This window comes from Styela clava, chromosome 4 (assembly GCF_964204865.1).
Source record: "Styela clava chromosome 4, kaStyClav1.hap1.2, whole genome shotgun sequence".
NCBI lineage: Eukaryota > Metazoa > Chordata > Ascidiacea > Stolidobranchia > Styelidae > Styela > Styela clava.
Genome location: NC_135253.1, coordinates 11,776,672 through 11,789,895, shown reverse-complemented (window position 1 = coordinate 11,789,895; position 13,224 = coordinate 11,776,672). Strand labels below are relative to the sequence as shown.

Here is a 13,224-nt window from a genome sequence, read left to right as displayed (position 1 = left end):
TATCTTCAAGTACTGGAAATTTGGAGTAGATTGGTCTATTTAAGATAGGATTAAATACACATTTTTATCCCATGGGAGAGGAAAGCCGATAACACGATTGAATTATATGGCGAACCACGTCCTCCCGTCCGGTTACCAATTCATCGGGTATGGGATTGGTGAGCCAGTGATTTCTTGTGATAAGTATGAAAATTTCTCCAACAACAACAACACAATTTTAGCAGAACAATCCAATGGTTCACTTCGTGTCCAATAAATCAATCAATATACATGACTTATTGCAACTATTTATCAATTAATTTTCACTTTCGAGCTCAGCGCTCAAGCTTGTTTTATCAAAGTATTAAACAAATTATTTTTCAGATCAAGACGTTTTTCTGGCTCTTCCTATACTGTGATCGGTTCTGTTAATCGTACATTGCCACAAGCTATAACTCCACTACCTACAATATCAAGATCATCAACCACATATCAGAGAATGTTGCCTGCTTTGCAAGAATCTTCATTTCATGAAGATAATTCGAAAAAAGTTAGTTTTAAAGAAAAAGATAGAAAAATTCCAGAGATTTCTGTGGATGAAAAAATATTACAAAGACAGAACAACAAAAATCTCGCTTTAGAAATTGAAAATGCTATTGTTGTTTCTCATCAAAACCCTTTTCTCAATCTTAATCCTGTGTCTGAAATTGAGAATAAAAATGATGCAACTAAGCTGATGAACTTAACACTGCCTAGTGAAAATGCAAATACCTGTATTTCCAATGAAAAACTGCCTATTTCATCTAACCAAAATACAGAGGCCATGCCATCTGCCATTTCAACTGCCATAAACCAGGAAAATGTGATCAAAGAAGTAGATATAGAAGATTTGTCTTTTGTAAAATCTGATTGCCAAGAGTATATAAAGTTATCAACCCCTTATGCAGAGAATCCACTTTCGAAGGTAACACCACCAAAAACTGACATGAACATGGGGAAGTCTTTATTGTTCATACAACCTGTGGTTTCACCAGAGCCTTTTATCGAAACGAATGCTTATTTCCAAACTGCTCAGCTATCAGTTTCACAAGTCCCACTTTTAAGCACTCTTGCTTCCTCTGTTGCAAATTCAAATATTGCCAAAAAGTTTCTTCTTGGTTCTTCAGGGTCTGTTATGTGTTCGGGTCTAAAAAACAAGCAAGATAGTGCTATTGAAAATGATATTCTCAAGTCCAACATATCTATGGATAAGCATTCGTTTGATTCAGTCACAGACTTGCAAAAAAGTGATCACGAAATTCCTAATACTTCACGCGTCATTATCTCAGTTCCATGCAAAGAGTCTCAAACTGTACTGTCAGTTTGTGAAACATCTATCGCTAAGGACATTGCAAAGTCGTGTACATTGGATCCCTCAAAGCCCATATCTGAGATATCGGTTTCCACGAATAGTACTTCATCAGTTGCCTTAACTTCTAGCTGTGGGGACGCTTGTAAAACAAAGTCTGTGATATCATTGAAAAATCTGGCGACTACAGTGACTACCGAATCAAATGTTTCGACTGAATTGAGAGTTTCTGTTGAACGTCTTAATAGTACAACTGATCATGACAAACCAACTACTGTTAATTTGTTAAAGGAAGCCAAAAATGCCCTGGAAAACGAGTTTATTGATGTATCGATGTCTGAACATGCAGAACAGTCCATAACTTCAACAAATTTATGGTGGAAAAAAACAGTTCCTGACAAAAAAGTTGTGAAAAAAGTGAAAAAATCGAACGCTTTCAAAGATGATTCGGAATACAGTCCTGAACAGAGTGGAAAAAATAAAAATTTTAAACGAAAATTTCAAAGGTCTTCTAGCGATGAGGAAGACGTTGGTACAAGAGTTCGAACGAGGAGTCAAAAGAGTGTTAGTGACAGCAACAAAACCAAAGAACTCAACACTTCAAAGGATTCTGTGGTCACAGAAGTAAGAAATGGAAATTCTGAGGAAGAAATTGTTAGTTGCAATTTAAATTCTGTCGGAAATGATATGAACGAAGAGGATTCGCGCAGTGAAATGGTTGAAGAGAAGAAAAGTGATGAAAAATCTGACATGAATCATACAGAAATAGAGGATTTTAATTCTACTGAAAATCATACTGAAATCAATGAAACTGAGGAAAAATCAGCAACGAAAAGTGAGGATTCTGTTAATTCAGATATTCTGAATTCTACAAAGTCTGATGTTTCAAATTCACAGTCCAATTCTCCTAACACATCGATAAATTCCGAATCATCTTTTTCTAGTGAATCGTCCAAAGAAACTAGAACTAGATTAAGAAGTTTACGAAAATTTGCTAAAGAAACTGATGGACAAAAAAGTGAACCCTCTAAAATCCAAAATTTTATCAAAAAGCAGGTCAAGGTAATCAATGATCATTCTGATGATAATCGTAGGAAGACCAGAAGTTTTTCCCACGATTCTTCACTTTTTCTTGAAAGCACTGAAATTGTTTGCAATGGAATAAATCAAGCTACAATAACAGACACAGAAAAACAATCAGTCAGTTCGAAAGAGGAAAGATCTAGAAGCAAATCTGCTGATAATAGCAAAAAGAAAAAACAAGTAGCGGAAAAGGGGAAAAGTACTTCTGAAAATATGGATATTACACCTAGTCGTTATCCAAGACGTAACCCATTCACTTGTCTGAAATCTTTTTCAGGTTTATCTCCAAATTATGCAATTCAATCTTATTCCCTCAAAAGTTCTGGGCGCAAAAATCGCGCTGATGCAAGGTCTATAAAAAGTGCACAAAATCAATCGAAAAAAAACAAAAGCAAAGTCACTAAAAATAAAAACAAAATGAATACATCAAATGATAGTGTCGCTGATGAACATGTTATTGATGATATTGCAGAGCTCGTACCCATCGTCCGATCGAAGCGACGAAAAAATGGGGGAGACAAGAAGAAGAATAGTTCAGCTAATTCTAGTTCAAACGATTTGGAAAACAGCACAACTAGTAATGAAAGTTTTTCATCTGAAAATTCGGCTGAAAAAAATGATGTTGCGTTGGAATCTGAATTTGTTGTTAGCAAAGATGCAGATAACATTCCTAACAACGATAAAAGTGTTTCCTCTGTTGATGCATCCGCAGAATTAGAGAAAGACAGCTCAGATATCTTGTATACTGAAAAAAATACTGGCAGTTCTAATGATAATGTCACAAAATCATCCATGGCAATCGAAGAGGAAAGTTTACTCGCCAAAAGTCCAGTTTGTGATGAGAAAAGCAATACAGTAAACATTGACAAAAGTGATATTGGCTCTCAAGATACTTGCAATGAGTTGTCGAAGATAGATGTAATGCCTGTTGAAGATGTGTCGTCTAATTCTAATCCAAAAAGTTGCGACACAATTGAAAACTGCTCTATTGTCAATCATCCATCCCCAAAAGAGGATAATTGTGTTGTCGATGAGAAGAAAGTTCAAAGTTCTTCTAATAATGAGGAAGACATTGGTACAAAAGTTCAAACCAGAAGTCAAAAGAGTGTTAGTGACAGCAACACAACCAAAGACACTACTTTAAAGGATTCTATGGTCACAGAAGTAAGAAATGGAAATTCTGAGAACACAATTGAAAACTGCTCTATTATTAATTATCCATCCCCGAAAGATGGTAATTGTGTTGTTGTTGAGAAAGTTTTGACGTCATCACTCAAATCTGATGTAAAGATTAGTTCCAACACAACGGATTCCAGTTCTCAGTTCCCGATCACAAGTATTACATCGAAAGAAGCAGAGATTGCTTTAAATGAAAACAGAGCGGAAAAAGCAATTTCTAATTCTGTTTTCGATCCCGAAGATTCTAGCCTTTTGAATAATGAGCTGTTGATCGAAAAGAATGCTTGTATTGTGAATATGGATGGGTAAGATGTTATTTTTTGGTTAAATTTGGTAGAAAATGAGTTTGGATTTTAATCTGAAAAAGTGATGTATTGTATTTTTGCTTTCATTGTACTTTTTTCAAGCATAAGGCTTCACCAGAACACCTAAATGCCATTAATCAAAAAAATAATTGATTAATTCAAATAATTATTTGCGATCATTTTCTGAAATATCTTCATTGATGAGTTAGTGTAATTTGATCTGCATTTTTTTTGGTCTTTGTAATGATATGAAACCTAATATTGAATTTGATTTGCACTCTTTTTCCATGGTCTCATTTTGCGCAGAATTTATATTTCAATTGAACTAATTCTAAGTTTAAGCAAATTTGATATGTCTCATTTATTCAGACAAAACGATACCAACAACCTGGCAAGTGCGAATGAATGCATTTCGAAACATATTGACCTAGGTAGGTGCTTTATTTACTTAATTTATCTACTATCCAACCACCAGAGCTGTTCGAAGTTTGCATTGTTTTCTAATGATTTGGAGACATATTTTCAAACCCTCCAGAGTGGGGTCAAAATTCTAAATCCTCTGTCGGATTCGAGATTTCAGACATTCATTGATGATAGAAAAAGTCAAAATTAGTTGGTGTTTGTTTGAGATACTGAAAGAAGATAATGTGTATTGTTAGCATTTCATTGTGTAAACATAAAGACAACATAGAAATGGGCGACTCAAAGAAAATGTTCAATATTTCTAATGGATTGAAATATATTATCCTTTTTTTCACTGTATTCTGGTATTTTAGATGAAGAGCAAACACAACATACAGAAAATGTTATGGATACGAGTAACGCTTCTGTTTCGAGCATCGATGATTCTATTGAAATAATACGTGGAATTATAGGAAACGAGACAAATCAAACAGCAAAACAAGTATTACCACAACCAGACATTGTCCAGCAAGCTGATAAATCTGTGAAGCAACAAACACAACTGACAACTGGTAGTGGAATCAGTTCACCTTTATTAACTCATAACCTGCAAATGCATGAAGGATCACTCGTACCATCTATCAACCACTTACCGTATAGTAATACAAATGACAAAGAAGATTTAGAGTCACCCCTTTCTCCTAGAGATGAACCCCGACTTTCATTGCCCATTGAAACTAATGATGCGGCATCTTTTCTAGTGACGAGCGAATGTCCTGTATTAAATGCAGATGAAGTTCAGTCTTTGCTAGAAATGCCACCATCAGTGACGACAGCAACATGTCCTTCTCTACCGCAGACTGCTGCGGCGTTACAGCAAGCCATACCTACACCCACGATAATTCAATCGCAAGTTGCAAATTCAATGTACATGCAACCTCAGCAATATATTCAAGTCGAGAACAAACAGCAATCATCGTATACGTACATTCCAGAAAACGTAACCCTCGTTCCATTTAATTTTAACCCGGCGACTCCATTAGTAGTATACAATCAGCCTTGTTCTCCTACGTTTATACAGCAACCTGTCAATATCAGAACTTTGCCTGTTCAATACGGACAATCACTTATCGTCTCTCCTCCGTCAGCTAAAGGACAATATTCCTTTGACATGAGATATTGCAGTCCTGTAATGCCGATTGTCATGCAACCTGCGGGACAACAAGCAACCTTTGTATCAAGTCCGGTCATGAATTCCAATATAAGTGTGGGAATGTTACCGAACACGAATGGACCTCAATTTTCTGTTAAAAACAATACTGCACGTACTCATATGAGACCTCCCGGTACAGGCAAAATCATTCCTTATCAGCAGAGCTCTCAGCATGCTTCTACTAAAAGTGTTTTTACTAAGGACAAAGTAAAAGCACCCACGAAGCCTAAGCCACCATCACCACCAACAGTAACTCAACCATGTCTGACAAATGATGTGAAGTTAGATGCTGTAAGTTTCGTTTTCGCTTGTCAGTTGTTTCTGAACTTTGTAATTATTAGTTATTTTTTTCAATGGTAAGTTGGTAAAAACGCACTTGTATTACGTATTATCATGCAAGGTTTTGGGGGTTTGAATATTTTTGAATATGTCAATTATCAAACAAGCCTGCTAGTGCTTTTGGCACCAGAGGTAGTTTTTATCAGGGATGTAGAGGCTCGAGTCATCAAAAACAAAGACCCGAAGTAACACGAGTCATCTAATTCGTACTCAACTAACCACCATTAGGACTTACTGGTAACCCAGATTGGACGATCCATGGCTCAAATTTACTTACAACTCTAGTTAGGGACTTTGCCCAACACTGGTTATATGATCTATAATTGTAGATGAAAGTATTCTTTTGTTCGACAAATAAGTATTTCAAGTTGAGATACTTCAAAGACATTTTAAAACTGAACACTCTGTCTATGTTTTATAAAATATTTTCAAAGATACAAGTTACACTGTAAACATGAGTTAACGATTTTCATTAACTATTTAACGATGAGATATATTCACAGACTTAATATTTTTTACAGGAGCAAAGAAAAGTTCTCGAAAGGATGATAGAATTTTACAGCAATAAAAACAAACTGTCCGACCAAGAGAAACAGATTGTTCGAGCAATCATTGCACAACAGATTCAAAATAAAAAGTTACCGATGCCTACACTTGATACACAACAAGTGATTTGAGTTTTTTTTTGTCTAACCCAAGCTTCTCATTCAGGATGTAGGGATTTTGGTTTGCTTTTTCAATCATGGAAAATGATGTAGTCCTGAATTCATAAGCTTTTTTATGTCAGTGGATGGTTTTATTATACGCTCGGTGATGTGGCGCATCGGGCTTGCCGGCGCCGGGTGATTCACTCCACCATCAAGTCCATGCATCAGAAACAAATAACTGACTAACTAATTCCATACCCGACATGGACTGGTAATTCGTCGAGAGGCCGACTTTCATATTTCGAGATAAATATGAATATCCTCATCATTGTCAAGTCCATGCATCTGAAATAAATAACTGACCAACTAATACCATACTTGAGATGGACTGGTAATCGGATGAGAGGCGGTGGTTCGCCATATGATTATTAAGCCGTCTTATTGACCTTCCTTACCACAGGATAAATATGAAAATCCTTATTATTCTAGTTAATAAGCTTGTAATGATAACGGTGTTCAAATTCAAAGTTTATTTTAGGCTACCATATTTATATATAAAAAAGTCTCGGTCCATATTCCTATATTTAATTTTTAATTTTTTTTACAGAACTCTCCATCAAAACAGCCAAGCAATCATAAATTTGACCAAAAATCGCCACCGAATATATTGCAAGATTCCAGTAAACATTCTGTTCCGCAAGGAATAAAACGGAAGCACAGTCCTACAGAATTATGTCACCCTATTCAGAAAAGAATTAAAAAAACGAAGCGAAAAGAAAAACATGTGCCAAAGAGTGATCAGTATTCAAAAGGTATCATGTATTGTGATGTTATCAAATCAAGATGAGAATTGGAGTTTAGCATATTTTACTGTAGTCATACCCGAAGTTGTATTTTCAAAATCGCTAGACTTTAATTCTTTCTATGAAACTGTTCCATATTATCCCTAAACTTGAGAATTTAAAATATTACATACAAATAAAATTGAATTGATTCAAACATTCTATTGCTTGTCATACTTTCTCACTAGATGTCCCTCTGACAGTATTTATTGTACTTGTATGTATGTAAAGTCATCACATGTTTATGTTGTAACTTGATGAAACTATGATTTTTGTACAATATGCTCATTCACGTCCTGAACGAGGTCATATGCACGATCCACTGATATGTAAGGAGATGCTATTTATTGGAAGAACAGGAATTTTTCCCGTTCGGCATTGCATCGCCTACCCAATTCATTACACTCTTGGTGAGGTGGTGGGCATGGGTTTCGAACCTGTGATATGTAACCTGTAATGCCAAAATAGTTACTCTAAAACCATTTTAACCCCCAGGCCAGCGCAGGTGCTTTACTTTGTATATCGATAGCAAAATATTGTTATTATTCTTCAAACTCTTTTTACCTCTTTTTTGAAGATCATATGGTGAAAAACAAACAGTATGATGGCACACCTCAAGGATTATGTTCATCTCCCCTACTTGATGTCTATATGAAGGTGGTTGATGCTGAACGAATATCTGATGATAAAGCAGTAAAGAAATTGCGAGATGTTGTTCAGACATTATCAAGGCGTCGCGTACATTTACACGTACCTTGGTCATCAAGAAAAGGTTAGCTATGTTAATAGTTTCTAAAATTGTGTTTCCTGATGAATTGTGGGAGCAAATGTGTATTACAGGATTGCTTAACTCTTTATAGTCACAGGTTATTTTGCAATCATCATGTTAATCCTTTTTTATTGCAACATATCTTTACTTATTGACAGAACTATCTTATCTTTCTTTATTATTCTTCAGGCAAAGAAAATCGTCTCCCTCCTCCACCTCAGTCATTGAAACGATCTCATCTTATTTATGAAATAAAGAGTGAGGATGGTTATCATGCACAAGGAACTGATCTTCAAGGTATTTTATGTGCACAGAAATAGTTGATTTTCCTAGCAGTTGTGTATTAGGCACATTGCCTTTAGACTGGATCAACATGGGTATATAATATTTTATATATAGGAAAAGTCTATTTTATAGTCTTTTAGTGAATTTGAGGTTGGTACTATTAAAATATTTCATCAATCGCTAATTGATATATTGCAGAAAAAGACCATGTGTAATCATAAAATAATTAATCTTTCCATAAATTTTTTTTTCTCTTATCAGAACTTGTTACAAGTCTCCTTGATTCTGTGCAAGAATGCAGAGCGAATGCCTACGTTCGATCACCTTCATTATGTCTAACATCAATCATATCACCAAGCGCTTTTCTGGGTGTGTCGCATGATGCAGTACGATTTCTTGTCGAACAGTTACCTGGTGCAAGACATTGCCTCAAATATCGTGCCAAGTATTATAAACACAGAGAACCACCAGCAGAGGTAAGAGTGTTTATACCAGTGTTGAGGAGACTTTAGTCATTTTAATGAATTGACTCAAGACTCGTACTCAACTAACCACCATTGAGATTTAGCTGAGTGATTCGACTCAACTTATTAAATGGTTAGAACGAACCAGTGTTTTCTTTATTCGGAACTTTTTAGTTTTTGAATATTTTTTTCTATGCCTAACAGGTTGTAACTCACATCAATCCTCATGGTTGCGCAAGAGCTGAAAAATTTCAAGGACGTTCCAAGCCCGATATGTTTAGTTTTCTTGCGTCGAAACACAGGTTACCACCATCGTATGAACCATCTCGCACACAAAATGTTGATATGCAACAAAACAGCACAAGGTAAAAATATTTGATAATTATCATTTCATTTAGTGGGAGCATCAAAAAGCAAGTAACAAAGCATCTAAAAACATTTGTTGTTTTGTAATCAAGTGCAGGTTCTTAGGCACGTGTTTGGCATTACAAAAATTGCTGAAAAATTGAAAAATCTCTGAAAATTTTCCCTTCAATTTATACACTGTTTTACATATGTACCTCCTGAGTTATGGAACGATTCTACTAGAAAGAAAAAAACACAAAGTTTGATAAAGTTTATTTAATTCATATATTTTCAACAGGCGACCAACTAGCATGGACCTACCGATGGCAATGAGGTTTCGTCATTTACGAACATCGGCCCGTGAAGCTGTTGGTGTTTATCGATCTGCTATACATGGCAGAGGATTGTATTGTAAAAGAGATATTGAGGCTGGTGAAATGGTCATGGAATATACCGGAGAGGTATGATTGCAATATTTTGTTATTTAAATAATTTTCCCACTCTTGGAAGCTAACAATTTAATCTGAGAATGTTGAAAGCAGTATTAAAATCGTGTTTTTCTATCTATAATTTTTCACTACTAACCATTTTTTTTCTACTTTCTACTGTTTAGGAATTGTACATTCCACATATATTTTGGTCTAGTGCTGTGAAACAGTAGGCTTTTAACAGAATTCAGTGACCACTATGATGTCTTTTTTAAAAGTTGTGGAGCCTGGTGTTAGGAGTTTTCAGTGGTCCCCTTAGTCCGAGTCTAAATCTTAGAATTTCAATAGTGATAACAAACTATTCTTTTGAAACTCAAACAGCATTTAGTTTATTAAACTTTCCAAATTTTCTATTCAGGAAGGCACATGCTTAAATTTCTGTTATCAACATTTGATTTTCTAGAATCTGTTGTCGAAGTAAAAACTTTTACAACCCTGTGGTGGGTGGAGTCAAAACCACCCAGAGTCCGGTGTCGCTGTTAAAATATAATTAAACCCAGAATCTAGAATTTTTAGTTGATAGCAGCCCTGGTCTGATTCAGAGTATTGTTAAGCTCATAATTGCTTTTAGGTTATTCGTTGCTTCCTGACTGATCATCGTGAGAAAATGTACGAAACTAAAGGAATTGGTTGTTATATGTTTCGGATGGATGACATGTATGTTGTTGATGCAACTATGATGGGATCTGGAGCAAGATTTATTAATCATTCTTGTGAACCAAGTTGTTATTCACGCATTGTACATATTGATGGTATGGTTACTTTTTTTACTATGATTAGCAGGGATGTTTAAAACTGATGGAATATTTAAAATTATTTATACTTCGTATCTTGAATTTTTGATTTCAGAAAAAGATTAGAAATTATCTTTTTGAGCAAATGAAGTATCGTTGTATGACCGAAATATACTTATGAATTTAGGGAACTAGCTAAATCTCTCTAAACTTCTCTGTATTTTCAATTCAAACTCATCTACTATACATTGAATTCTAATATTTGCTCTTTATTGAACGAGACCCAATTTAAATTTTTGAAGAAAAATCACTTAAAAAAATAGATTGATTGTAGTTAAAACAACATGCTTGATTCCTATTTTTGATAAAGTTTTCAAAGCAAAATATTCTGAATTATTTGTAAAATCCAAAAGCGGTTGGAAGCATATTCAGTTGAAACTTGTTCCACATATGTGCGTGTGATGATCCCAACTGCACTGGTGCACCTCACCAGAGAGAACTGGTATAAGTTTGACTAAAACTATATACGACCATGAGGACAAAGGGAGTAGATTTTGGTACCTGACAGGATAAAGGTTGTCAGCGCCTGTTTTGGATGTTTTTGTTCATTGTGATTCATTTATAATTAGGTTAGGTTTAACTTAATAACTTTCTTTTATATCTATTCAGGCAAGAAACACATTATCATTTTTGCACTGCGTAAAATTTTGAGAGGAGAAGAACTAACTTATGACTACAAGTTCCCTATTGAAGCTGATGATCAAAAAATTATGTGCAACTGTGGAGCTAAAACTTGTCGAAAGTATATGAATTAGTAAACCGAATTATAAGATAATGCAAGAAATATGGAAATAGAAGAAATAAGGAAAAGATTTTGAGCGTATTAACCCTTTGACAGCAATTGAAATTACTTTATATTATTTACCCTTGAGTTCCCTCTGTAGAAAATCATACAAGATTTCAAGAATTTGATTTTTATTATCATAAATTCAGTATTGGTGGTACATATGCTAACAAAATGGGTAAATTTAAATGAGCTTTGAAATCTACAATTCCGTCATTGCCCTCCAACCAGAGCTGAACTTGCACAGTTGTACAGCGCAGTTGTATATGCTCATAGATGAAATAGTGTCGGGCCATGTTTGGAGTATCTGAAAAATGTTGTGTCCCGCATGTCCTCTACTTGGCCCAATTGTATGAATCTCCATATGATTACATAGACTTTTTGTCCCACGATATATACTAGGGCAAATTCAAAATATATTAAACATATTCTACTTCACAATCAAAGGTTAAAGAGTTTTAATTTATTAATATTATTGCCTATTGCACCTTTCAATTACTATTCTTGAAACTTTTGGTTCCAACTGATTATAGTTCATAAGAAATGGCTTTCCAGTTCATTCTGATTGCTTTTTATAGTGGATAATATAAAAATTTATCTTAAAAAATATCCTTTTAATTCGATAGTTAATTGAAGATTTTGGCTCATGTACTGAAATTCAACGCGAAATGAACCAACTATCACTTAGAAAGATAGGTTTTGGGACATCTTAGCATCCTCTGGACTGATCGCTTTCAAATATTCTGTGATAAATAAATGAAATGGTCTCCTAGTGTGTACTTCAGTATATTGGTTACCCCTGGTTTAAGCCAAAAACATGTTTTTAAATGGATATTTTCATTCTGATTTCGTTTCCAAAATAATTTTGAAAAGGGGCCTGAAATATGTAAAATAAAATAGAAGTTCTGACAATTTGCTAACATGCCTGTTGAAAAAGTAATTCCACTAACAGATTTTTTACAATTTTATGTATTCAAAGTATTAAGAACACTGAAAAGTTTCACATGAGTACAACTAAGAATGTTTACACAATGTCATTTTTTTTTACAATTCTGTTCTCAAATGTGCCATGCCATTATTGTGTTTGTGTGACTGCCAATTAATTTTTGTTAGTAATCTATTCTTATTTCATGCAGTATTTTGAAAAGTTGAACCAGTCTGATCACTGCCGTTTGCTCTCGATTATTGTGCTTTGAGAATGACCTTTCATTAGGGAAATCTTCTGAGTCGGGGTCTTTATAAATCATGCAAAATGGAAAATTACTCTATATTAGTGGTATCCGATTTGGTCGTTTGGCTTTTTCAAACTTAGTTATCATGTTGCACCGGTCAACATCTTGAAAAAACATGATCGTTAAAATATCAATGAAAATCGTTATTTAATTTTTGCAAGAATTGTGATTTTTTCTTCATGTTTCTTATTGTTTGCCCATTTTCATTCCAATATTTCGTTACTTATTATCATAACTTTACACTTATCACAGTGGGATCTGGCTTCAGTGAATCTTTGGTAGATTGAACTTCTTATATATAGTATGTGGAAACTGATTATAATTGATGGAAGATTTTTTCGTTATGTTTTTCTATGCTGCTTCTTGTTTGTGCTTGCTTGATTTGCATATGGCGACATTGATTGTTATGAATTGAGACGCCATAATCATATTGTTCTTTCAAAATTGATATTTTCATACTCGTTTCACAAAAAAATAGTTCTTCAAACTAATTCTGCTTGTCCGAAGTTGTGTGCAGTTATAGTTTCAGTCTTGCAAAGGGTATTTGATTCCCTAGCACTTGCTCATTATTGACTTTTCGAATGTACCAGCAAGCTAGTCTTAAATTTAAATTTGATGGGGTTGCATGCACTATTTATGGCATTGGCGTCCGCACAGCCATGGTATTTTGCAATACCCTGGTTCCATTTTAACTTCCTATCTCTAACGTGAAATCATGTTCAAGTT

General features: G+C 34.6%; 1 protein-coding gene across 2 annotated transcripts in view; it reads left to right on the top strand.

The window, feature by feature from the left end:
- Positions 1 to 13,000, top strand: part of LOC120325631 (histone-lysine N-methyltransferase 2A-like) — a 49,870-nt gene extending 36,870 nt beyond the window's left edge. For both annotated transcript variants that reach the window (XM_078111478.1, XM_039391699.2), the window contains exons 41-52: positions 364 to 3,894; positions 4,264 to 4,325; positions 4,671 to 5,800; positions 6,370 to 6,516; positions 7,103 to 7,307; positions 7,915 to 8,109; positions 8,296 to 8,403; positions 8,653 to 8,867; positions 9,060 to 9,220; positions 9,499 to 9,661; positions 10,260 to 10,440; positions 11,092 to 13,000. In XM_078111478.1, the coding sequence (XP_077967604.1) occupies positions 364 to 3,894; positions 4,264 to 4,325; positions 4,671 to 5,800; positions 6,370 to 6,516; positions 7,103 to 7,307; positions 7,915 to 8,109; positions 8,296 to 8,403; positions 8,653 to 8,867; positions 9,060 to 9,220; positions 9,499 to 9,661; positions 10,260 to 10,440; positions 11,092 to 11,237 (6,244 nt within the window). In that variant the 3' untranslated portion in view covers positions 11,238 to 13,000. The remainder of the gene's footprint in view (positions 1 to 363; positions 3,895 to 4,263; positions 4,326 to 4,670; positions 5,801 to 6,369; positions 6,517 to 7,102; positions 7,308 to 7,914; positions 8,110 to 8,295; positions 8,404 to 8,652; positions 8,868 to 9,059; positions 9,221 to 9,498; positions 9,662 to 10,259; positions 10,441 to 11,091) is intronic.
- Positions 13,001 to 13,224: the final 224 nt, after the last annotated feature.